Below are 24,251 nucleotides of genomic sequence, written 5' to 3'. Positions count from 1 at the left end.
GGGAAAGTGCAGTTTTGAGGAATGCGCAGGATCCTATTTTCTACCGCCCGGGTATCCATGAAGGCTTCTCTATACAGCCCCGGATGAACTGTAGTAGGATATAATGTATGTTAGCCTGCTGACTGGGCTTGGTACTGCGTATGGTTTTGGGTTTCAGTTCAATGCATTCTGTCTGTAGAGCATGATTGGCCCAGGCATCTCCAGTTCGGATTCACAAAGCCAGCTTGATGGACTTAGCAACTCACAGTCATGGTTCCGAAATTGCACAGTGTTCTCACATGTGTATATTTTGGTGTGTCTATTCCGCTTTTTGAGGGAGTGCATGGATAGCCGCCGCCCTACTATACATGATGCAGTAGAAATGAAAGTAAATGAAACAAAACACAAGTATGGAACATGCAAGGAATTTTCAGAAGCCAACTTGCAGGTAAGGATGTTGCAAGAAGCATGTCCGATATCGAGTGATCTTTCTTTTGTCGCCCAAGTACCAGCCAATCCTACTGAACACAGCACAAGCATCAATGTCGTCGGTTATGCCAGTCATATGCAACGAACGACACCTGCCCTGGGAAGGAGGTACTGGTAGTCGGTAACAATAGAAGTAGTCTAGTTCCGAATTTCTTGCCATGCCCATAGTATATCCTTTATCCTTGGGAGCTTGTAGCTCGTAAAAGGCCTCGTCTTACTCCGGGTACACGTCCGCGCCCCAAGCTGCACGCACTGACATGACCACAAACATACCCAGCGAGCCTCCAGAATCCTCAGCAGGCAGCGGAGAGGTAGGCTGAGCTTCGAATCTTCACCACTTCTGATAACTGTCAAAGTCGATGAGGGCCCCTCCGTCTGTCGGACTGGTGAATCCATTGGGCGTCGTGTCCTTCCCGGCGTCGCTGCCACTGTCGCTTTCGCCAACAGGCTCGACCCACTCAAATGGAACGGTATCCACTCTGTGCATTGACGCGGCGAATTTACAGTGATCACCAGGGCCTTGGCACCCGGGCCGCTTGCAAATGTGGCCCCCAGGACACATCTCTCGACGACACCCACCCCTTCTTGGGCAAGGACGATTAGAAAGGATAACCTTCATCACATGGATGAGCTCTGGTTCAACGGGCTTGTGGTCGAACGGACAGTTGATATCCTGACAGTTCTTTTCGATGTGGAACTTGTTGCACATCTTGTGGGTTTTGGCGCGTGCTGTATAAGCCTGCCACGCTCCCGGAGAAGCAGGAGGGATAAAGTAATCTAGCCTGTCTCCGCGCGAGTTCAAGGGGATCAGACCCTCCTTGTCCGGCGTCTGAGACGGCAGCTCCGGCGCGGTAGAGTGAGCCAGGGGGTCGTCGAGGCCTGCTGGCGTCTCCGGCCTTGCACTAGGGGGCCGGTAAGGGTTGGTTGATGGAGTCGAGCTTCTCCACTCGGCGGTGCGATAGTCCGTTACTGGCTTCTCGGCTAGTTTGTGCGTAGACGCGATGTGGATATTTTTGCAGGCATTTCCATACCGACAAGATCCCTGGGATCGAATTAGCGGCTGTAAAGAAGAAATGATACATACTTGAGGCTGCGAAGAGCCGGCAAAGACGAGATGCCGTACCTTTGGATAGAATCTGCACACTGTTTGACTTGTACTGCCTGGAGTTGGCGGCGCGTACTTGCTCGCCACCTGGCCGGTGGACGCCTTTTCAGGTGATGCGGCTGGGGCTGCACCTGGATATTGGAGCATTGTGGACCGGAAGATTGAAGGAAATTCTTCGACGTTTAAGCCAAGACTTAGGTATTCTGGGCTAAAGCTAGCTGCTTTGATCAGCGAGACTCGCTCAAGCCTTCCTCGGTACGGTGTTAACAGCGAAAGATAGCCCGTGTCATGACATCCAGCGAAGAATATGTGCTTGCATTGGCTGTTCTCCGCAAAGAGGCGGAACATCTCTGCACACATAGTAAGTACTAGTTTAGTACCGTAGGGTCTTCTGTGAGTGCGCCAACGTACCACGTATCTTGAAATCAGCCCCTTCCTTCTTGTCACCGGCATCGACAAAGTCGAACAGGTCATGTGATCGGGTGAAGCTTGCTGCGAAGGGTGCAAGTGAACGAGCTTCGTTGCCAGCCATTCCATGACGCGCAAGTATTTTGGAGAGGCCTGCAAGGTTCGAGTAAACGCGGACCATGATACGGCATTGGTCGGCGTCGCTACCGAGCCTCAGTAAGCACTGCTTGATCGCACTGCTGAGACCCTGCGCCGCCGCAATTCCGCCTTCGCCGCCGTTCTTGATGAGGTGGTCGTTGAAGACGTAGCCGTCTCCATCGATGAGGACGAGGACGAACGGGTTGCGTTCCTGCCCACGTGCCCGTTTTTTGTATTTCTCCCTCACTTCCCGCTCTTCCTCATAGTCACTTCGGAGGCTTCGGTAGTCCTCGAGTAGGTCTTCGTATGATTTAAGGAGGGTTTCTAGCTTGGCGTGCTGCTGTTCGCTGGTGTTGCGAAACCCAGTCAATTGAGTGGTTAGAGCGTCAAGGCTCGATTCGGTAAGCATTCTGCTTAACAGTGAAGGGTGGTTTTTGCTTTTGAGGAGTGGATGTGCGTGTTCGTAGTTGAATGCTGACGCCGCAGCAATATTCTGGAGCGTGGACTGGCTTCTGATACCCAATAGTATCACAGTCGATTGCTTCTTTTCCGCTTGTCTGGTGCCTCAACCCGCAACGCGCGTTTGCCAGACTTTGTCTAGACGCATTCACCCACTGCAGCGGTCTAGCTCAGGTTTCTAACTTGAATTACCTAGGTAGTAAATCTGTTAGATAACCGGGACGCCGAACAGCAAGAGGGCAGCGAAGTGGGTGGAGGGCAAGAGGGGTGAAGAGCGAGATATGGTGGTGTAGCGTGGCCTCAGAGTGCGTGGTCTGCGCACGGGCCACGGACGCGACAACCGTGGCTTCACGCGGTTCGCTCACGCTATCAGCTGCCGTGACTACTCAGCTAAGTGACGGGTTCGTTGGAGACGCGTCAGATCTTGGTACAGGCGCCTAATCTTATGCGCGCCTACAGGTCAATAGGACAAACGAAACACGAGAATTCCAGCCTAACAGGGAGGCGAAGTCCGAGCATGACGCGCTCCTTGAAATTCCCATAGTGGAACCCGCGCCGGCCACAAGAAGGCTCGACTGATATAAGAGCGCGAAGATGACAGCAGCAAGGCCGCTCGAGAAGACTGCGCTATGAGAACTGTTTTCTGAAGGTGCTAACGGAAGTACGCCGACCGTCCACGCCAGGCTACCACCCAAATTGCTCTGTTGACATATTCCGATGTCGTTGTGTCCTGCGGACGGTAGCTTCTCAGCTACAGCTTACATCGATAGCTGAGCATATGACTAAACTTGCACTGGCTACTACGAGGCTCTAATCTTTAGCTCGTTCCGCCACTAAGCACGCAGTCCGCCGACCAGAGTGATGTCTCCCGCATCGTCAGGGTATACGTAGAAGGCCAAAGCGATAATGATATATCTGTCATGCGAGTCAGCGAAACAATTCTCCCACTTCGTTTGTCACTCAGAAACCAGGTAAAACCTACGTCCCAAGGCACATAGCCCCTTCAAGGTAGTTGCTCTTTCCATCCTGGATCAGATAGTTCACGACCAGCACGCTCAAGAAGAACACGACGGTCTCAAAGGTCTGGAAGTGCAGCGTCATCGGCTGGTTAATGATCCATCCCAGAATCACCATGAACGGCGTCACAAAGAGCGCGATTTGCATGGAGCTGCCGATGGCGACGTTGATAGCCAGGTCCATCTTGTTCTTGTACGCCACGATGACAGCCGTGACGTGCTCAGCAGCATTACCGACAATAGGCAAAAGCACCAGACCGATGAAGGTCTTGGAGATGTGCGCCGTCTTGACGATGGAGTCGATGCTGTCGACAAGGTATTCAGCGCAAACGGCGACGATGATGGTGATGACTAGGAGCGCCACTCCAGCGGTAACGGGGCTAAGCATCGGTTCCTCCTTGTCTTCTTCCTCCTCTCCCTCAGCATCTCCGTTTTCGGCGGATTGTGCTTCGGCGTCGAACAAGCTGGCATGCGACTTGAGCTGGAAGTACAAGTACAGCACGTAAAGGAGCAGGAGGATGATTGCCGTGCCGTGCGACAAGATGAGGATGTTGTCGTCGGACTTGGCCTTGGATTTGCTAAGTGCGGCGTAGAGCGTTGCAGGGATGATGAGGGAGGCGCTTGAGACCGCCATGAGAGACGACATGGTGGAGGCGACGGTAGTGTTGAAGGTCTGTTCCTGGCGGACCATGCCGCCTGCTAGGAAGCAGCACCCTAGAACCTGGAAGCGCTATCAGTATGAAGCTCTCGAATAGGGGAATGTGCCTGTGCCCTACGAGCAAGATGTTGGAGAGGATGGAGCCGAGCATGCTGGATTGGACGATACGGATCTCGCCGTTCTTCAGCGCGACGATTGAGACCTGAAGTTGCGTGTACCGTCAGCGCCACTCTGCAGAAGCCCCGCGAGCTGTGTTGAACATACTATGAGCTCAACGGCATTGCCAAATGTCGCGTTCAACAGTCCACCAATCGTCTGCCCCAACTTGGCTGACAGCTCCTCAGTCGCAAAGCTCAGCAGCGCCGCAAGCGGGATGATCGCGAAGAAGTTCACAATGAAGACGACAGTGTCGTTCGGCCATCCCAGCGCACCGAAGACGATGCCCAGCGGTACGAAGACGAGCAGCACGTTGATGTAGTTGCTCGCGAGCATGATCCAAACGATGTGCATGACATGCGCCGGCCAGCGCACCCATGCTCTCTCATCCTCATAATAGTGGTGTCCATTCTGATTCTGGCCGCCAGTCAGCAGCGCCGTTGTTTCCTGCGCAATTGACGACACGCGACCACCGTTTGGGCGGCCCCCGGAGGATGGCATGCTCGCGCTCTGATTTCGGGATCCTGGTTTGATACTGCTGCGACGACCGTGTTCATTAAACTGCTTTTGTATGTTCTCTTCATCGGGGGTGAATCGCACCGAGTTAGCAAGAATCCACTTGAGACAATCGGCACGGTCGCGCGATGTTTCGCAGTCTTTGCTAAGGGGGCTTTATATGTAGAGCGGGAAGCCTGAGCTCAAGAATGCTCGGCGATGGCGGTGCAGCGAAGGAAGGAGATGGAGACGGGTCTGGTGGAGATAGACTCACTCATTGTGGGAGCAGACCTCCGCCTAGACGGGAAGGCCAAGGTGATGGAGCTGGGGAAGCTGCCGATGGACGGAGGGGTCGCGGAGCAGAGCAGGTGATTCGCGGCGAATATGCGCGACCCGGCACAAGATTGCTAACCACTCTGGTGAGTGCGCCTTGTGATAATGCTGGTATGAGTAACGCAGTGCACTGCGACAAGGGGTTCGATGGAGGGACAATGGATCGATGGCGCGAAGAAGTGAGGCAGTGCACCTGGGCAGGCCGCTTAGGGAGAGAGAGACTGGGAGCTCTGCAGCTTCGGAGCTCTGACGATGATGCACGCACGTGTGGTCCGCAGCCAATGGGAAGCACGAGCGCTCTGCTCCGCCACAATAGCCAAGAGAAGAACCTGGAGAGAGCGTGGAGGACGACGGCTGCGGCGCGGGAGGAAGACCGTGCGAGACTTGGTGCTCGGGCTGGCAATCGCTGGGAGGGTGAAGGAGAGCAATTGGGCAGTTTATGGGGTGTTGCTGGGCTGTTATGAGTGTTACTCCGTACCTCAAGCTGGGGTCCTGGGAGCAAAACAGGGAAGAAATAGCTGCTGATGAACGTCCACTACGCGATCGCTAGGGTCAGGCCAATAGGTGTAATAGGTCTACACGTGTAGAACGATTGCACGAGGCGCCTGAAGGCCTTCGTGCCGCTCTGCCAAACCAACGAATCCTGGCTGCTGAGCGGCTGGTCCAGCTTCGTGCGTGAGCATGCCGCAGCGGAGGCTGGCGAACTCCCGCGGCGATGCTGCTTAGCGCCGGCAATCGCACGCGTAACGTTAGGGGATCAAGATCTCGAATCGCTCGGAAGACGCCGGTCCCTATCTTGTGCCGGTCAAGGCCGGCCTATGTATATAAATCTTAAGATTGAGTGTCGTCACCGTCGAGTCATGTCCTCCGTCTCGATAGCTCAGTGGTAGAGCGTGGGATTGCAGTCGCTGCAATCATCCTAAGGTCGCGTGTTCGAACCACGCTCGGGACTTATTTTTGCAATTTTGCACCACTTCTCGATGGAGAATTGCTTTTGCCAATCAGTCTGCACGCCAGACGGACGCTCACAATGCTCAGACTTCAGGGTTGGAGTCAGGAGCGCCAAGTTTGCATTTTGAGGTGCGCAAAGTTCATGACTGGCTGCGTGACAGGTGACCACGCGCAGCTGACTCCAATACTCGGTACATGACATATCTCAGGAGACTCCTGTCCTGCCCCACCGCTCAGCCTAACAAGCTCTCGGCTGGCCCACACCCGCTGGGACTTTTCCAGTAAAAGCGCTCCCACTACTCCAGACATCGTTGCCCATCGCACAATCCCCAACAGCGCCGTTTTAACCCTAAACTCCCCTCATCACGAGACCGCAAGCACTGTTCAGCGGCCGTCAATTGCGTAGCCTTCCTCTCCCCTCGTTATTCCCAGCCTCCTGCTACCCGCGCCGTACATCAACTCCATCATCCTGCCCTTCTGCGTCTCCCTCACCGTCTTGAGGTAGTCGTACGTCCCGTCCAGACCCCTGATCTGGTCTTCCACGCTCAGCGTGCTGCTGTCGTTGCTTCTCACTAGCGGAGATACCAGTTTCTTCCTTAGGATCTCCAGGTTGGACTTCAGCTGGAGCAGCCTTGTGTTGTGGTCCGTCAGGATGCTCTTGTTGTGCACCGTCTTCGCCCGCACCGACGCCAGGAGCGAGCGGTTCTTCTCGTACTTGCGGAGCTGGGAGGCGTTGGCGCCGATGACGCGTGTCCAGAGCCGGGAGAGCATCTCGCCTTCCTCGCGCTCTTGCTGGTCCGTCTCGCGGACTACGCTCCTCTGGAGGTTCAGGAACTGCCGGTCGATGCCCTCGAATAGTCTGAATAGTGCGGTGCTGTAGGTGAGTTCTTGGTTGATGCTTTCTTCCAGCACGGCAAGAAATTCGTTGAACGTACGCTGAAGCGTCGCTTTTGTTCGTTGTGGGGTGGTTTGGCCGAAGAGCTCCCGCACTATCTTGCCCACGGTAGTCGGCATCCCCGAGGAGGATTCCAGAAGGCCGATTCGGCAGAGGATGGTGTGGAGGTTGTCGAAGGCGGAGGTGAAGGTGCTAACGGGGAGGGAGGAGACTTGGAGGAGTTCCCGTTTGGCCCACTCCATTACTATGAGTATACTACGCTTGTGTTAAGTACGTGCTTCTTCCCGAGTTGAAACAAGAGACGCACCTATCAACATCCCCGTCTACGTTGGCGAAAAACCGTGTAAGCTCAATGGCTAGCGTCTTGAGACTCTCGCTGAGCTCATCCAACTCCTTTACAATGATGGGCGCAGAGGTCATATTCGTGCTCCGCACACTCTCGCCCAAATCCCACACCGCGACCCCCGTCTCCTGCAGGTCGCTGATCTGCTGTACGCCATTCTCAGAGTAGTGTATCAGCGGCTCGAAGGATTTGGCCAGGCCGGCGACTTTGACGAGATCGGGCACGGGGCCAGGCGTCGGTGGCCGCAAGAGCATGCGCACGAAGCTTATCGATAACAGGCCGACTATTATGGCTGTGATTGTAGAAGCGCGGGATTTTGTGAGGGCGTTGGAGATGTCGCGAAGGTAGCATATGAAGGCTTCGATGGGTTCGGTGCGGTGCATTACCTCTGCGTTGACTGCCAAGCGGAAGTCTTGAACTGTCAGCGCAGCACACGGGTCTTTTGCGTGCGAACGTACAATTGTTGCCATGATCATGCGAATTGGGGGCCGTCCCCAGCTCTGGCGATATGTGCTCCTCTATCTTGGGCAGGTACTTCGCCTCCGGCTCTTGCTTGACATCTCTTTCCGGGCTCGTCCTCGGCGTCTGCTTGAGAGGTGACATAGGTAGAGGTATGTTCGCCGGGACAGTAAAGTCGCCCTCCCCACAGCTCTCGTAGGCTTGCGGACTCGTTTGCCGTGAGCCGGACATGCTGCTCGGTGCAAGCTGGTGCCGATACCAGCCACTGCCAGCTTTGCGCCATGCTGGAGGCGACCATGGTCCTGCTGATTCTGACTCGGGCTCCGACTCTTCTGAGCGGAAGCCAGAATGCGTTGAGGGAATACCAAAGAACGGCGCGCGGTCCCGGTTACTGGGTTCGTAGTCCTCGATGGAAGCTGCCAACGACGGATGGCTCTCCAGCATCTGGTGGAGGTCCTCGGTCTGGAAGCCCGCCATTCTGCGCATGAAGAGAGAGGAAGATGGAGATCACTTTGCGAGGTGGTAGGAGATGGTGGGGTATAAGGTGAGCTTGATTGGAGAGCTAATGTGATCTTGAAGGTACACGTGGGACTACACACAAGACAGCCCTACGAGACATGGGCGGTTGCTGCCTGACGAAACACTGCAAGTGCTTTGACGATTGCCAGAAGCGAACAGAGCGAGGGTGAAGAGGATAGGAAAGGAAAGAGAGCGTCTTTCCACAAACCAACCCGCCAACCCCTCCGGGCATCAGAACTGACGTGAAACGCCAAAACCGGTGGCTGGGAGTGTTGCACGCCAGGAGTGCAGCCTGATTGGCGGCGGGGTGCTGCAGCTTAACGCGACCGAGGACCATGGCCGTCAACGCCTGCACGCGTGAGAACAAACCGAACAGTGAAGACGATGAAGCAAAAGCTATCCGTACCTGGGTAGCTCCAAGGGAACGCCTTCACCAACTAGCACTATGAGGACAAGGCTACCAGGCAGCGTTGAAAGAGCCATGTCGCCGTTTCTGACACTGCCCAGGTGCGACTGGCGATCGAAGAGCCGCACGACGGGGATGGAAGAACAAAACCCCGAGCCAGAAACTGAAGGCGCAGGCACCATAGGGCAGGCTCAGAAGTCAGAGCATCACTGCGCGCCCGCTGACCGGCCGCAATGCCTCCGAGAATCGACTTCTTCGCGGCGTCGAGACCGTTGACATACCGGCCGAAAGCCCTGAACTGCCCCAGACGAGCCCAGCAGGTCTTCAAGACACTACCCGCGTCATGTAGGGGCTTCGCCAACTCTCACGATCTGCCTATAGCGGAAGGCGCCGAGGGACCGAACACCGATACACTTCCACATGTGAGCGAAGAAGCGGCGGCAATCAACGAAATCACAGGCAAGGGAGGGCCAGAGATTGAGCAAGGAACGCCAGTGCAGGAGGTGCGTGTATACCAGATGGCCGTTGACGTTTCAGAAACGGCGGGCTTTACGAGAAGTCCGTGTGCTTACTGGAGATCCGCAGGTCGTCAAGGGCGACAAGGAAGCCGAGAAGAACCTCCCAAAGGTCATGCAACAAGACATGAAAGCCTCCAAGCCCAGCGGCGTACGCTCTTACCATACCTCCGCCCGCCGCCTCCAAGATGCAACCCTCATCACCCAGCCCTCCCAAGCACTCTCACAGCCCGGCGTCAAATTTGGGCTCCCGGACCTTCCTATGCCACGCTCTGCGAATCTGCACCACCGATACGACCCCGCCGTCGAACAAGTCACCAACCTGATGATGCGGCATGGCAAGCTGAGCGTTGCGCAGCGGGTGCGTTTTGTTTAGATTGTACATATCAGTAGCATATCGAAACGATGCTGATGGCGCTTCTCACGACAGAACATGTCACTGATCCTGACCCACCTCCGTACCGCCTCTCCACCTACCATAAACCCACTGCGGCCCCTGCTTCCCGGCGCTCCGCCGCCATCTCACCTACCCCTAAATCCGATCCTCTACCTCACCCTTGCGATTGACTCCGTCGCGCCGCTTATGCGGATCCGCTCGCAGAGGGGCGCCGCTGGTGGCGGTGTGGCGTTGCAGATCCCGGTACCGCTGGGTCTGCGGCAGAGGCGGAGGACGGCGGTGCAGTGGATTCTGGATGCCGCGACGAAGCGGAGGAATAGAGGGTCCGGGAAGGGCATGTTTGCGCAGAGAGTGGCGGAGGAGTTGGTGAGTGTGGTGGAGGGCAAGAGCAGCGTTTGGGAGAAGAGGGGTGGTGTGCACAAGATGGGCGTGGGCGCGAGGGCGAACTTGAAGTTTGGCCAGAGGCGATGATGATGGCGAGACGCTGGAATCTGCTGAGAAACGGAAGACAGGTGGACAATCGGTCAGGCTGGCTGTATAAAACGGGAGAACTTTGTACGATTTGGCGTTGCACCATAGCTGCCCCGGGTTTGCGTGGAGCATTCGGGAAGGGAGGTATCATATCTTGCGGCTGCTGGTTTACTGTAAATACTAAGGCCGCTTCAAGAGAGCTCGCATTCCTCGCTCAACAACCATATGCCATGGTCTGGCTGCGCCTCTGACAAGGGTACATATGGATGTTCAGTCCTAGTATGAACTTGTACTGCCTGAGCCGTTCGACCGCTAATGCGATGCTGCTGGTATACAGCTCCACTGTGACTGCTTACGCATTGAGTAGCAGCACGCTCATGGGTAGCGGCTCTCGCGTGGTGAACAGCAGTGGCTTCTGTCTTAACGCATTTACACTCCTAGCCTGCTGCGAGCGAATTCGATGACCCTTTGATGCTGAGAGAGGGTCGACGTTGGAACTTGACCAGCGCTTTTGCCAAGCCCTCCGCTGTGCTGAGCCCACCTGGGCCGCCGTCATCACCAACCCGCGGGCCGCTCCTGCTCCTGCTCCTGCTCCACCTTTCCAACCCCAGCCAGCGCAATCCTCAGCTCTCCTGCCGCTGACAGCAACCCACTCGCGTATCGTCCGAACTCCTCGCCTCCCCCCATGTCCTCTACGAGTAACAGTTTGAGCCACCCTCTACTATTCACCGACGGTGGCTAACACTAGCTTCCATCTGCGGGGCATCCCACTGTCAGCCAACTCTGGTACTAGTACCGCTCTCTACAACACACTTCGAGAAATCTCGACAGGACCCGAAGACCATCTTGTCTATCTCTTCGGAGCATCCAATTCACCATTAATCGTCGCGCCTTCCAGCATAGCAAACACTAGTCGGACCACGGACCAGCCATCCAAGAATACCCGCCTGAGGCGTAACATTCCACCCACGAAAGGTTCAAGATGTCTCTCGAGGCCGCGCTGGACGAGGAGAGGCGGGAGATTTTGGCGTTGTTGGAGGGGAAGAAAACTGCGCCCCGAGCTAAGAGCGTTTCTGGTCCTGGTGGCCGAACAGCAAGCCCGGGAGGTACACCTGTTCGGAGTATGCTCGATGTAGACGGTCCTCCAGCAGGTCGCCATGCATCCATAGCGGGTACTGGGGTTGGCATCACCAGTCCATCAGGCACTACCACCGGTCCCAGGCCCAGCGTTGTGCGAAGCATGCTCGACCTGGATGCTCCTGCACCTCCCGCAAACCGCACCCGCACGGCCGTCTCTCCGCCTCCGTTCTCTGCGACGGGTCGAAAACCGGAAGATCAATACAACTTCGAAATGCTGCCCAGCATTGAGTCGCACTCGATGCCGAAACGGGTCACGCAGGGCGGGAAGAAAAAACAGAAACCCGGAGCAGTGCCGGCCATTAGTCCCGAAGAGTTGGAGAAATTCATCAAGGAACGAGGAGGGCGGCACCACTCCACGGCTAGTATACTCGGAAAGACCCAGAAGACACACTCTCCGTCCTCGCGTGCGTCAGCTCGATCTGTGTCTCCGGGCGGGCGGAACCTCAACTCCAACTCGCTCAATCTCATGGCCGATCCGGACAAGTTTGTCACTGAAAGTGGAAAGGTTGTTGACTTGAAGAACGCCTACCGTCGGCTGTCCGATGCTGCGCTGCTTCGCTCGGGCGGAAGCCTTTCCACTCTAGGAACCCGAAAGGGCTCTGATCATATAGCGGGAGAATCACTTGCTCCGGGCGGTGGTATGCGGCTGGAGAAGGACTACTACGGTGACGACGATGAGGCGGCAGTAGAGTCGAGCGAGCAAGAGGACTCTGGTAGCTCAGCGGATGAGGGATCAGAATCTGGAAAGCGAAGAGGACGAATACGCAGCAGGAGTATTGACGAAGGCGACCAGGGCGAGAGGAAACCGAAAAGCCTTCTGGCGGCCGCGGAGGATGACCGTAGGTGACACACTGCTTTCGTGGACTAGCTACTGACCCATTACAGGCAAGCGGCAGGCTGAGATCTACAAGGTCCGATCACTTCTCGAGCCTGCCATCAGTGTCACTGGCCCAGACGGCGAAAGGCTGTCAAGGAAGAAAACTGGCGTGCATCCCAATTCGAACTTTGACAACGCTTCAGGGGTCTCCACGCCTGTCGATTCCGATACCGAAGCCGACATATCGGAGATCAAGCGTGCTCAGAGAATGGCCCTCACAATGTCGCCAATCCACTCAGCGCCCGAGGCACACCGATGCATTCGGCAGATCATCCGAGGGGAGTACTCGAGGATGCAGCAGGAAGCGGAGGCCGGCTTACGGCGTCAGCGAGTCTACCTGGTCTCGACCGATGTGAGCGAAGAAGCCGCTTATGCACTGGAGTGGACCATAGGCACCGTCCTCAGAGATGGCGATACCTTGCTTGCCGTCAACGCGATTGATGCAGAGCAAGGAGGTGGCGCCGAGTCTAGCATTGGAATTGGCGAGGGCGCTCAGGCAGCGTTGGAGTCGGAGACGCTTGCTAGGACGTTATCCAACCAACAGCGTTACGACGGCAGCGCCAACTTGCCTACAATGTCGTCGCCTTTGTACCAGAGCACTGTTCCCGGTTCTGGAACCCCGCCTAATCTTACGAATATGGATAAGGCGGAACGCGACAGGTGGAACAATGCGGATGAGATCTCAAAGACGTGTGTCAAGCTGCTTCGTAAAACGAGGCTGCAGGTCAGGGTCGTCGTTGAAGTATTTCACTGCAAGAGTCCCAAGCATATGATCACTGAAGTGGTAAGCAATCTCCGAAGCTCCTCTGGAGGGCCCAGATGACAACGTACTGACGGCGCTAGATTGATTTTCTGGAACCCACCCTCGTCATCTTAGGTTCAAGAGGTCGCAGCGCCCTAAAAGGGTAAGATCATCGCGTTAACCGTTCGTGCAGACATGCTAACTACAGGCCCCAGTGTTCTCCTCGGCTCGTTCAGTAACTACCTGGTCACGAAGTCGTCTGTTCCGGTTATGGTCGCTCGCAAGCGGCTGCGCAAACACAGCAAATACAAGCGGAACACATCTCGCTTGTCGAACGTCCTTTCGTATCCAAGTAACACTCGCCTCCAGCATGCCAAGATCGACTAAGCTACATCATATGGTTCAAATGTGTTTAGTCCTCCACTTCGCATCCTCGAGGATTGTGCAAACAGTATGCCGATTTTCCAGAGCTGACGACCTCTGCCTGGGATAGGATCACGTGAAATCATATCCCAAGGGACTCAGCAGATTTGTGGTAATGCATTCTCAGACCCTTTACTGTCGCCTGTACGGAGGAGGCATAGCTCCAGATTTCGGTGTTAGAAGCGTGGACGGACCAAGGAGGGATGCGAAGCGGGTATCCAATATCACTTTTGCCGATCTATTGTTGCAGCGTTGAAGCGAGCGTGATGTCGGGTTTAGCATGGTTTATGGCGGAGATTTTTCTATTGCAGACTTCTACTTCGTCCAATTACCTACCTGAACTACAAAACCCTACAGGTGTTACCGCTAGAGATATTTTGTATCCGTCGGCTTCGTCGATGTCCGAGCCCCTTCATATCTTAGGTATGTTGCTGGTCTCTGACTCTATGTCTATCATATTATCCATTACGTGAGCCGTCTTTTATCATCTCAGGCCGCGAAGAATGGGCTCACCTGGGCGGCCTTGGGCCGCAATCGTCCATCATATGTTGTGAGCCCAGCGCTGTCGGCCTTTCGTCGCGGCTACTCTATCACCACATGAACGCCGCTATCCCCTTTCTGTTTGGCGTCAGTAGTACTTATACGTAAGAATTCCACACAGGCCGTCTCACTAATAAGTTGATGGTTTTCAGCTTCCTTTCTCAGCTGACACTAGGGATGAACACCGCACAAGACCAAAACGCCCGGCTTGCTGCTGCGGCCGCCACCGACCTTCTAAATCGCGGCAGCCCCGTGGTATACATCACATCGCACGTCCCGAACCTCCTCCCTCCAAGTACCCCCGAATCTGTGGTTCATGACAATGCCTACGGTCGCGGCTTCGTCACCCTGATGCCCCTCTCCCGGCTGGTCGCCTCCACCACAACTGCCCTCCCCACCATCCACGCGACAAACAACTCACCCCACCCGATCGCCGAACTTACAGCCTCGCCTCTTACCACTAGAAAAACCGGTTCATGGGAAAGTCACGACGACAGCGATTGACAGTTCCGATCTCCACCCCTTCCCAGATGGAAAGATTTTACGCATTCGATTACCAGTTTCGGCCCCCTCCTACATCCTAGATCCCGTGGCCGCCGTTCGCCGAGATCCACTGCACGCTCCGGCCCGACGGCACCGCCGCCCTTACGACGTGGAAGGTGAACGGCGAACAAGATCTCGTACAACCGCGTGCAGCAAAGTCCGAGACCCGGAGGGAGGCTGGAACTGAGGGTGGGCGTACCCGGACGTGCTAATAGCTGGGGGGCTTCAAGGAGGAGGCGATTCGGATGACCGAGAGAGAAGAGAGGATAAGCGCAAGGGACGAGGCGTGGTTCGTGGATACCTTTTGCGAGGACTACCGGGGGGACGTGGTTGAGGCGACAGTGAGCGATGAGGAACGCGACAAGTGGAAGAGTACGGTGAGGGAGTGTCTGAGCGCGCAGGGGAGAAGAGAGACGTAGCGTGAGGATGGTGGCTTGGATCGTGGTGGCGACTAAAACTCCAGACTAAGCGGTTGATCGGTGGATAAGGTTTTGGGTAGGGAGTCTCGATCATGGAGCTTCAATATTGTCCTCTGCAAAATCGCCAGCCTGGTTCGTGAAGACGACGATGTCGATCATGCCAAAATCGGGTCAAAGAAGTTGGAGTCCGGTAAAGAGAGTCAAAGCTTATGAGTTGGCCATGAATCAGTGACCTCCGGTACATCTAAGGATGGGAGGAAGTCAGCTAATGCTGCTGTCTTCCGCAGCTGCGTGGGATTTGATACATCATCACATTACGGACAAGTAATGATATCGAAGAAGAGTGCTCGTAGCGCCTTTGGCTACTTTGCACGTTATCGTAGCATCGAGCCAAATACGAGCAGGGTTTGCGGAGCTGTCAAGAGATTGCATGGCATTTATGATCTACGATTGTGGTATCAGGATACTCTAAATTACATTGAGGCTTGGAGGTGGACAGCCACTGGAGGACAAGAGAAGAGGGCAATTGGTAGCGAAGCCATCTCGGCAACAACCGTAAGCGGAGATCCCCGCATCTACCATCTTAGATCTTACAAGTACCTACTCACTTTCTTAATTGTTTCTAAAGTCGACGAATGAAACATGTGATCTACACAGGGTGTATCCACAAACGGGAGGGTGTCAATGGCTTTTATCCGAAGGACTTCCGACGTCACCCTATAAAGATCGTCAAGAGGGGTCGGTAGAACCGGATCTTGAAGGTCCGATTCGCTGATATACTATGCGTAAATCACCTTGTTGATTCGTCGACTTCAGATTAATTAAGAAAATGAGTAGAGACATCACAACCTCCAACACTGACTTAAACTCCAGGTCAACTGCTGCTGGCAATTTTATGTCACACCTTCCGAGCTCCGGCCGAGCATCTACGACGAGACCACGATATTTGGGTGTGGCTGCACTGAAGAAGCTCAATGGTCCCGTCTCGTATCAAGCCCTAAGCCATGCCCACTCGGCGTCTTCAGCTGAACAACACCCCTCAGCTGAACAACGCTTATCAGCTTGTACGAGCGCCTCCAGATGTCAGCCGACTCAGTTGTATGCTTCGGCTAAGTCACTGCTCCGCACGGAGCTCTTGGCTGGCGACGAGTGCGTGGCTATAATAATGGCGAGCCTCTCGTGCAGCAACCCTTGCAGCGGAAACCCCTAGACCAGTGTTGAATCCCTTCTACAATGGCGTCAGGCATCCCTGTTGCGATCTGTGGGCGCGGAGAGAAGATACCTGCGGAGCTCTGCAACCGCTTGGCTCCAGACTATGATGGTGACCAGACACCTGTTGGCTACCGCTCGGGCTTGGTGCTTCTGGCTAACGTAAATCCTCATCCAAGTCGTACACCTCTGTCTCACGCATCCTGCCGCTCTCGAAGAGATCCCTGCGATCCTAAGAGGCGACCTTGTAGCGCCGTCCTCGAACATCGGAACCAACGCTACGCGAGCTCCTGATGAGCGGATCGCCCCCAAAATGTTGTTTCTCGGTGGCGGAATCACAGCGGAAGAGATGAATGAACTTAAAGAGAGAGCAGGCGAAGACGCTGGGAAGGTTCAATGGGTGAAAGCCCGCATGGAAATGGTCATGGAGCTTGGCGGATTGAGCATCGACAATGTTGAGACTGTGACCAAGAGGATGTTAAAAGAAGCTGTAGTACAAGCATGAAGACACGGAATCATGGGAGTTCGAACTGGCAGAGCGGCGGAGATTGCGAGTATGAAGGACTATGAACCCGATAAAATACAGCATGGCACCCCAAGGCTTCTGGTGTGCAACTGCAGAAGGAAGCCTTCAAAACCATCGTGCCGTCTTCTTTTTTGCTTCCTCCTCTTCCGTACAATCTCAAAGCTATACAGCTTTCCAATACAACAGTTGTTGCTGCGACATCGACGAGCAGTCGCAAGGTACGCACAACATAGAAGTACCATGATACTAAGTATTGCCAGGCAGATTCCCAATTGACTGAACAACACCAGGAGCAAGTCACGTGGTATTGTGTGGAAGTATTGGTCATTACCATGCCAAGCCTGGTTTCCTCAATCCTCAACCATGGTAGCTCATGAAGTCGAATATTGAGGTTTGAGTGTTGCCTAACTCCACGTCCGCTTAGACACCAATTCTACCATAAGAACCTAGCTCCTGCCCATAATGTTCACTCCACAGAATCCCTCAGAACTCAAGTCAAACAACTCAAAGACCACACCTACAAACCAAAAGTCAAGTCACGAGCATGTTCCCGCAGACGTCCTTTTCACAGCACTGACACATCCAAACACATCAACTAAACATCTCCAAGTACACCGAATAACCATACACAAATCGACACAATCATGGATCCAAGCTCCGCCGCGCTCGATCCTTCCCGCACATCCCGCCGATCACCCAGGCTGGTTGCCTTCTTCGAGAAGACGGCGGAGGAGCCCAATGCTTTCGTGGAGGCGGCAGAGCGAGGACGCCGCCTCCAGAAGCGTCTGGTTCCGAACACTACGCTTGACGATTACCGAAGGGGCCGTATGAGCCAGGAGAATAGAGCCCCCGTCGCCGCACCTCGCTGTGACTCTGCCTCAGGTTGCTCAGAGGAGACCGCTTCTACGGGTAAGACGATTAATACCCAACATGAAAAGGACGACGGCAAATCCGATGAAGCCGATGAATCACAATTAGACCCTCAAGGACTACCAGAATATTTTGGCGCGATCCTCCGTGACAAGGAGCCATGCGGCTAGCGTTGGACGTGAGATCGCAAATCTGACAGGATGGCCAGGGTTTAACAATTGTTACAATCTAGATGGCGTAACACAGACCTTGAATTGCGGGCTTTGCAAGGGGTTTGATAGATGTCCGAGGAAAGGTTCGTCATCAACCGTCGTCTAGGATCCTCATCGCAATGTTCTGGGAGCATTCACGCGTTTCACGCAGCCTGTGCAACGGTTGGCCGAGAGACTACATACCGCTTCCCGCACTACTCAGTGGTCACCCAAATTGAGCAACGCACCCGCGGGAAATCCCAGACCATTCATCACATTGGAACTGGACAGCAGCAAGGTGACAAGGGACTCTCGAGCTGGCAATATAGGGAGCTGAGAGAAAGCACGAAAGGCTGCGAGGCGTCTATAGTGTACATTCTAGTTTCCGTCTGGGTATTAGTCTAATGTCTAGTTTCTATTGGTATCGCTTTCAATGCGTAAACAAATCCTCTACAGCCTTGCCCTGAACATCTCGTTTCCTCTCCGCAGCGGTTCCGCTTCCTCATTGCTCTTGCGCGGCGCACCAGGCGCACCACTCTTCTTGGGCGCGGAGTGGTAGCCGCCCTTGAGATTGTCCCCATTGATTACCCTCCCCCGCGCATCCCTCATGATCCCCAACTCCATCAACTTCGCAAACGCCTTCGCAAAGTCCTCAAAGAACAGCTCCTTATCCTCCGCATAGCTCTCCACCCACTCACAAAACACGGGATCATCCCTCAACGCCATATCCGTTGGCAGCATCATCAGTCTCTCGCTGATCCCGTCCTCGTCCTCATACACCCACTGCTTCACGCCGTTCGGCAGCGTGACAAGCTTCCATTCCAGCCCCGCCAGCAGCCGGAAATACTGATTCGAGAAGCGCGTCGGGTTGTTGACCCAGGGGCCGTCGAAGCCGGAACGGTCGGAGTGGCACCGTCCGAGGTTGTGCGCCCCGCACAGCGCCACGATCTCTTGGTCGTTGAAGCCCATGCGGTAGAACACCGCCCGCACGTGGTCTGCGGCCTTCGAGCCATCAGGCAGTCTTCCGCGCGGCGGGAGCTTGCTGTCATCCACATAGTCTGTCCGGCCGGGTAACCACCGGATCTCGGGGCCGCCCATCTCGCGCACGGCGACGCAACCCGCGAGCGTCCAGAGGTCGGCGTAGGTTATCCAGGGGTGTGCGGCTTTGACGGGCTCAAGGAAGACGCGCGCGTGTTGGAGGCCGGCGTTTGCGGGGTCGCCGCCCTCGCGCTCGTAGCGCATCCCCGCACCATTGGATCCGCCATTGTCGGTCTCGGCATCGTATGTACCGGCGGAGTGCCTGGGGTGGAAGAATTAGCGTCCAGTTGGAGAATGGAGGGCGTGTAGTGGTGAGAAGGTGCTCAGATGCCGTTGGAGCAAAGAAATCGTGATATGGATGTACGATAGAGTTAGGGCAGCCTTACCATGCCAGACGCACGAGGACAGGACCGGCGCTGCCGTCGTCGTATTCAGGCTGATGAAGGAGCTTTATAATGTCCTTACGGACTGCTGCGTAGTCCCCTGGCTTGCTCATGGTGGTGTTCTTTGTCGGTTACTGCAGCGGTTATGGGGGTTTCTGGTGGCGTTGTGGACGGTTTAGCAGACGTTTGGAAGCTGAAAAGAAGTGTCTAGGGTAAGAGGGCATTTTTGCGGTGGCGGGCTTTGTTAACGTCGAGTCACGGTGCCTTCGTCAATGATGTCGACAAAAACCGAGTGCCGCGGCTGCAGGGATTTCTGACAGAACTGTCGTGACAGGAACAGGCTTAGCGCGGCGATAAGGCGACACACCAGAGGCAGATCCTTGCATGTGATCTTCGAAGTACCTAGTGACATCCCCACGTGACCTCCAACCTCACCGAATGTCAGGAAGAATTAAGCCCGGACGGGTGATGTGAACTCACGATGAGTGCAGGGTGGAGAACATGGCCGGAGCAATGACCAAAAAGCCGGTAATAAGAACGATATAAAAGGTTAATCGATTCTTGCTGTATTTGCAAGCTGCCACCCACTACCCATCGATTAGGCACCAATGCCCAGCAAAGCCAAACGAACAAAGAAACCAGCCAACAAGGTGAAGAAAACGTTGCATCAATAGTCAGAGAAATACACCGAGGATCACGACTGGAACCCGTGAGAAGCTCGTGTCTCCCAACAGTCTTCAGCAGTCGCAACGCCGCGCAGATCCGAGAGGTGGCCACTGCAAAACCTACTTATTTGACCTCTGATGATTGACATATGAATCCATGGCAGATAGCGAGGGCGGGCTGCCAGTGACATGGATCCACCAACTACAAACGCCTTCATCGGTACCTCGCACACTATCTCCTTTTATACACAAGCTCCCTGGCGTCTTGATCAAATCTGCTGTTCGCTTCCTCTGGCCCTGCCTGTCGAAGAGACTCTCAATCAGCGGTGCTGCGAGAAGCTTCTGCGGGGATCGTCTCCGTTTCCCGTCTGTGTCGAATCTCCGCCACAGCCGGTTGGGTGTCCTTCGCGTTCCTCAAATCCCTCCGGAACTTCCTCAACCTCTCTTCTCTCTCTATGAGCCCGAGCAGGAGCTTAAGATGGAGATTACTGGCACGCATGAAGGCAACTACCTCTTCCTGGAAGTCGGCATCCTCGGCAATCTGCTCGTTGGCCGTTGTGAGTTGAGCTAGGAGCTGGGCTATCTGCTCGTTAGCTGTTGTCAGCTGAGCTTGCGGCTGGCTATAGTGCATGGTGGCCGTTGTCCGCCGTGTTCCCCTGAGTTTGGGGCTGGGTAATCCGCGCGTTGGCCGTCGTAAGCTGACTCTGACGCTGGGCTATCTGGCCGTTGTCTGTATTGAGCGTTGTCAGCTGAGTTTGGAGTTCTCTATTGGCAGTCTGGAGATCCGCATTGGTAGTCCGGAGCTATGGGAGTTCTACGTTAGCCGTCTGGAGCTGGGCTAGCTGAGCTCGGAGCTGGGCCGCTTGGGTGTTAGCCGTTGTCAGTTGACCTCAGAGCGCCCTAATCGTCTCGAGGGACGTATTCCGCTCTCATCTGCTGGACCCAGACTAGAGTTCAGCTGTTGTATCCCAGCCTAAGCTGCGGTCTATTCCTCTTCTGCCGACTTCCGCTGTGCCTGCTGGTCTTTCTCCTAGGTGTGTAAATAAAGCACCTCGGCTCTGGCTGCGAATAGTTCATCTCTCACTGCCTCAAGCTGCGCCCGTAGGTTGAGCAGATCGGCTTTAGCTGTGGTCGACTGGTCTTCCACCGCCTTGCGCTGTGCTTGCTCCTCTTTGACTTTAGCCTCCAACTCCAACACCTTGGCGTTGGCTGTAATCAAATTGTCCTCCACTGACTTTTGCTGTGCTTGCTGTTCTTCCTCCCGGACCTCAAGCTCCGATATCTTGGTCTCTTCTTCCGCTTGCTTGATCGTGAATGAATAATGACGAAATTTCTTCGAGCAACAGTGCTGAAAGGTACAGCCAACTCCAAAGCGTACTAACGTTCTGCAGTGCTAGAATTTGGTGATTGATACGGAGATTTAAGTTGGGGTGAGAAGTGACCGATGTGTGGAAAGGGCGTGCGTTTTCATGCCGGAAGCTGAAGCGGATAGTGCACATCGCGCGCGCCTTCACTAACTTCACCGCGTTTCCACCACTTTCACCTTGGCGAGCGCGCTTTGCCTTGAACACGTCCATCCCGGTCCTCTTATTTCAGCAACATCTCGTATTCATCGCGTCCTCTCTGTCTCATTCACCAACTACCTGCATCCCCTTGATCATGACTTCCGAGCAAACGACACCCGAAAACTGCACCGAGAACGGTCATGGCGACGCGCTGATAACTCCACCCTCCGGTGAAGCTGCCTCATCATCTTCCCAATGGCCGCGTCGTGGCGATCAAGGCCTACAGCAAGGCGCCTCAACGACTCCTATCACCAGTGAAGCGGCTCAGCTGTCAGAACAGTCCTCGCATTGTCAGCAGTCGCAACCTTGCACCCTTGACGATGACCGTGCAGCCTTACCCGTTCCCGAAGGGGGAGTGGACGCGGCTGTTCGAGAGTTAATCCAGGAGCTGTTCTGGTACTCTGAGGCGCTGGAAGCAGAAAGCAAGACGGCCTATGATGCCGAGCGGGAGATCCACTACCTCAGAGTCCACAATGGCAGGCTGATAAGAAAACTTACCGACGCCCAGCTAGAGTTTAGCCGTCTTCGTCTGCTCTTCATCAAAGTCGATCTCACAGCTCATTTTCTGGCTCAATCCCTCAGACAAGTCTGAGAGGGCCATGGTCAACCTCGTCAACGCTTGATCGGTGCCCAAGCGGAGACCACTCCACACAGCTGATATCGAGAGGGGAGATTGACGGCGAAGGATTGCGACAAAGGTGATGAAATTCAAAGCGAACTGCAAGAGCAAGGAGACCGGCCACGGGCCAGGTGGAAACATGAGTGCAGCTGGCGTTGCTATCCGCTATACCCTGATTGGCCCTCAAGCGGCGCGCAAACACAAGCTGTACATTAGATTGCAAGAACAGCATATTTGCCAGCTATGAGCGCTATCCCAACCTCTTAACCAAGATATACGCAAAGAGCTGCTCTAGACGCTGCTGCAGCGCGTGGCCTTAGCGCCCCTCTCATCCTTATCCCCCAATCCCGCAACCGCCGTATCCAAATTCTTCTTCTCAACGGCACAGCCGGCTAATATCCTCAGACCCAGTCCCGTATCGACTGGCGCGCTGAAAGAAGCAAGCGCTGCTCCGACTTCGACGATACCAGACCCGTTGATCTCAGTAGCAACGTCTATCACGTGATCTCCGACCAAACCCTCCTGTTCTCAGCCTCCCTGAAACCCAAATTCCCGCGCGTCCTGTCCGACCGGAAACGGCGACAGCGGTGAAGGCGGCGGCGAGTGCCTTACCACTGACTGTCCGGAGACAAAGGAGGCTTCTGAAGGGGACTGACTCCGCGCAGCGGTAGGGGTCTGTCTTCTTACTACAGACGACAGAGATGCCTCGTCCTCCTCTGCCTCAGATTCGGAAGGAGTTTGTTGTGTTTTTGTGACAACTCCGGCGCTCGGGGCCCGGGTTTGTACTGTCCCAGTCGTATTACTCCGCCTCAAGCGCCGCGAGGAGACGGGGCTGGCGTAGTATGAAGGTGACGACGAAGGAATGCGGTCTGGTCGTGGTGTTTGATAGCGCAAGATAGATTCTGTGTCCGCATCGCTAGACGGCTCGGACGACTCCGAAAGCGTGGGTATCTGCATGACATCGAAGAGCGCGCCCGTCTGAATTTCGTCTGCATCTTCTCCCTCTTCTTCCTGCTGTACAATAGCCTTGATAACCGCGGGATCCAACTCCGTCATCCCATTCAGGATCTCCGAGTGCAGCCGCAACAGTTCTCCAAACTCGCCCTCCGTCAGCGGCTGCGTCGAGAACCTCGCGTACTCATACAGCTCCAGAAAACGAGCGCCCAGCACCTCATCAACCAGCCCCAGCCCCGCCAACCGGCCCAGATACTCCCTCAGCCCCATGTTCGGCGGCCGCTGCAGTTCCGCGACGACTCGGGCATCCGGCACAGGCACAGCAGGGGCCGCCGCTTCCTGACCTCCCAATCCTGCTATGCCAATACCCAAGTCCCCAAACGCGAAAGCAGGGTCCGGCGGCGCGAGCGCGACGGCTCTGGCTTCAATGAGGTGGGGTAGCTCGGGCAGGATCGTCCAGAAGTGGACATCGGGCCAGTCCGGCGACGATGGAGACGACCAGCCTGGGTGCGCGATGGGTCCCCAAGGGGGCGCGGAAGCAGAGATCGGAATCACAGTCGCGGGATCGAGGGGCCGGGTGTAGTTCTTTATGGTAGAGGGGTGGTTGCGCTGGGCTGGCTGCTGCTGCTGTTGCGCGGTTGGCGGCTGTGAGGCTGTCGTCCTGTTCTTGTCGTCGCTTTGTACTTCTGCCCCCAGGTCCCGTGGTCGCGCATCCCATGCGATGAGAGCGCTGCGCTCCAGCTGCTTCGCGATCATACGCCTGACATTCTTGCCGACCTCGCCGGGCTCGACGGGGATGTAGCTCTTGGGTATCCCCGCCAGAACAGTGCGGTTCGTATAGATCCTACTGGCATAGATGAATATGGCGAGTACAGCGGTCAGCACGTGCACACCGGCGACGATGAAGACGTTATACAGCTGCGGGTTACGGAAACGGATGGACTGGTAGACGATGTCGGCAGGAGTTGCGGTGAGGAGGAAAAGCAAGATCACGAAGAAGACGGTGTATGTGCTGCTGTACCAGATGCGGAAGAATGGGATGCGCATGCGCATATGCATGTTTGTGATTATTGACTACATGTTGTGCATGGAGGGAGGATGGTGTTGTTGGTGTTGAGCTGAGATCAAGGCCAAGAGGTCTGATCTCGGACTACCTAAAGGGGGAGTTGCCGGCCGTTGGCAGGAAAGAAAGGCTTCCAGGACGAGTACTCGCAATGTTAGTCGTTAGCAGGGTGAAGGAACGTTCAATGGTCTCTAATCGCAAGCCACAGTGTTCATCAGGCGATTTCTACCCTCGAAAGGTCGTATGGGTTCTGTGGCAAGCTCTGTATCTTCATTCTCTCGATCGTCCATTA

At 55.2% G+C, this 24,251-nt stretch overlaps 9 protein-coding genes and 1 non-coding gene across 10 annotated transcripts; 5 read left to right on the top strand and 5 right to left on the bottom strand.

The window, feature by feature from the left end:
* Positions 1–799: 799 nt before the first annotated feature.
* Positions 800–2,528, bottom strand: W97_06326 (uncharacterized protein; the record flags this gene model as incomplete). Its single annotated transcript, XM_007784049.1, has 3 exons — positions 800–1,510; positions 1,592–1,923; positions 1,985–2,528. 3 exons carry the CDS (start codon positions 2,526–2,528, stop codon positions 800–802), a joined length of 1,587 nt encoding a protein of 528 aa, XP_007782239.1.
* Positions 2,529–3,411: 883 nt separating this feature from the next.
* W97_06325 (calcium/proton exchanger) lies at positions 3,412–4,909 on the bottom strand (the record flags this gene model as incomplete). The annotated part of the gene is made up of 4 exons (XM_007784048.1): positions 3,412–3,493; positions 3,561–4,315; positions 4,371–4,454; positions 4,517–4,909. 4 exons carry the CDS (start codon positions 4,907–4,909, stop codon positions 3,412–3,414), a joined length of 1,314 nt encoding a protein of 437 aa, XP_007782238.1.
* A 1,196-nt stretch (positions 4,910–6,105) lies between these two features.
* W97_06324 lies at positions 6,106–6,188 on the top strand. The gene has a single exon. It is a non-coding gene; the product is annotated as a tRNA-Cys (tRNA).
* Positions 6,189–6,571: 383 nt separating this feature from the next.
* W97_06323 (uncharacterized protein) lies at positions 6,572–8,361 on the bottom strand (the record flags this gene model as incomplete). Its single annotated transcript, XM_007784047.1, has 3 exons — positions 6,572–7,337; positions 7,390–7,837; positions 7,884–8,361. 3 exons carry the CDS (start codon positions 8,359–8,361, stop codon positions 6,572–6,574), a joined length of 1,692 nt encoding a protein of 563 aa, XP_007782237.1.
* A 681-nt stretch (positions 8,362–9,042) lies between these two features.
* W97_06322 (uncharacterized protein) lies at positions 9,043–10,192 on the top strand (the record flags this gene model as incomplete). Its single annotated transcript, XM_007784046.1, has 3 exons — positions 9,043–9,312; positions 9,395–9,685; positions 9,755–10,192. The coding sequence occupies 3 exons, from the start codon at positions 9,043–9,045 to the stop codon at positions 10,190–10,192; spliced, it is 999 nt and encodes a 332-aa protein (XP_007782236.1).
* Positions 10,193–11,174: 982 nt separating this feature from the next.
* On the top strand, positions 11,175–13,338 carry W97_06321 (uncharacterized protein; the record flags this gene model as incomplete). The annotated part of the gene is made up of 4 exons (XM_007784045.1): positions 11,175–12,171; positions 12,218–12,993; positions 13,053–13,114; positions 13,167–13,338. The coding sequence occupies 4 exons, from the start codon at positions 11,175–11,177 to the stop codon at positions 13,336–13,338; spliced, it is 2,007 nt and encodes a 668-aa protein (XP_007782235.1).
* Positions 13,339–16,398: 3,060 nt separating this feature from the next.
* W97_06320 (uncharacterized protein) lies at positions 16,399–16,590 on the top strand (the record flags this gene model as incomplete). Its single annotated transcript, XM_007784044.1, has 1 exon — positions 16,399–16,590. One exon carries the CDS (start codon positions 16,399–16,401, stop codon positions 16,588–16,590), a length of 192 nt encoding a protein of 63 aa, XP_007782234.1.
* A 665-nt stretch (positions 16,591–17,255) lies between these two features.
* W97_06319 (uncharacterized protein) lies at positions 17,256–17,651 on the top strand (the record flags this gene model as incomplete). Its single annotated transcript, XM_007784043.1, has 1 exon — positions 17,256–17,651. The coding sequence occupies one exon, from the start codon at positions 17,256–17,258 to the stop codon at positions 17,649–17,651; it is 396 nt and encodes a 131-aa protein (XP_007782233.1).
* A 471-nt stretch (positions 17,652–18,122) lies between these two features.
* W97_06318 (heme-binding peroxidase) lies at positions 18,123–19,206 on the bottom strand (the record flags this gene model as incomplete). Its single annotated transcript, XM_007784042.1, has 2 exons — positions 18,123–18,972; positions 19,097–19,206. The coding sequence occupies 2 exons, from the start codon at positions 19,204–19,206 to the stop codon at positions 18,123–18,125; spliced, it is 960 nt and encodes a 319-aa protein (XP_007782232.1).
* Positions 19,207–22,470: 3,264 nt separating this feature from the next.
* W97_06317 (uncharacterized protein) lies at positions 22,471–23,955 on the bottom strand (the record flags this gene model as incomplete). The annotated part of the gene is made up of 1 exon (XM_007784041.1): positions 22,471–23,955. One exon carries the CDS (start codon positions 23,953–23,955, stop codon positions 22,471–22,473), a length of 1,485 nt encoding a protein of 494 aa, XP_007782231.1.
* Positions 23,956–24,251: the final 296 nt, after the last annotated feature.

The sequence above is a fragment of the Coniosporium apollinis genome, assembly GCF_000281105.1.
Source record: "Coniosporium apollinis CBS 100218 chromosome Unknown supercont1.30, whole genome shotgun sequence".
NCBI lineage: Eukaryota > Fungi > Ascomycota > Dothideomycetes > Coniosporium > Coniosporium apollinis.
Note: the sequence above shows the minus strand (reverse complement) of the source record. Positions and strands in the feature narration are given on the sequence as shown.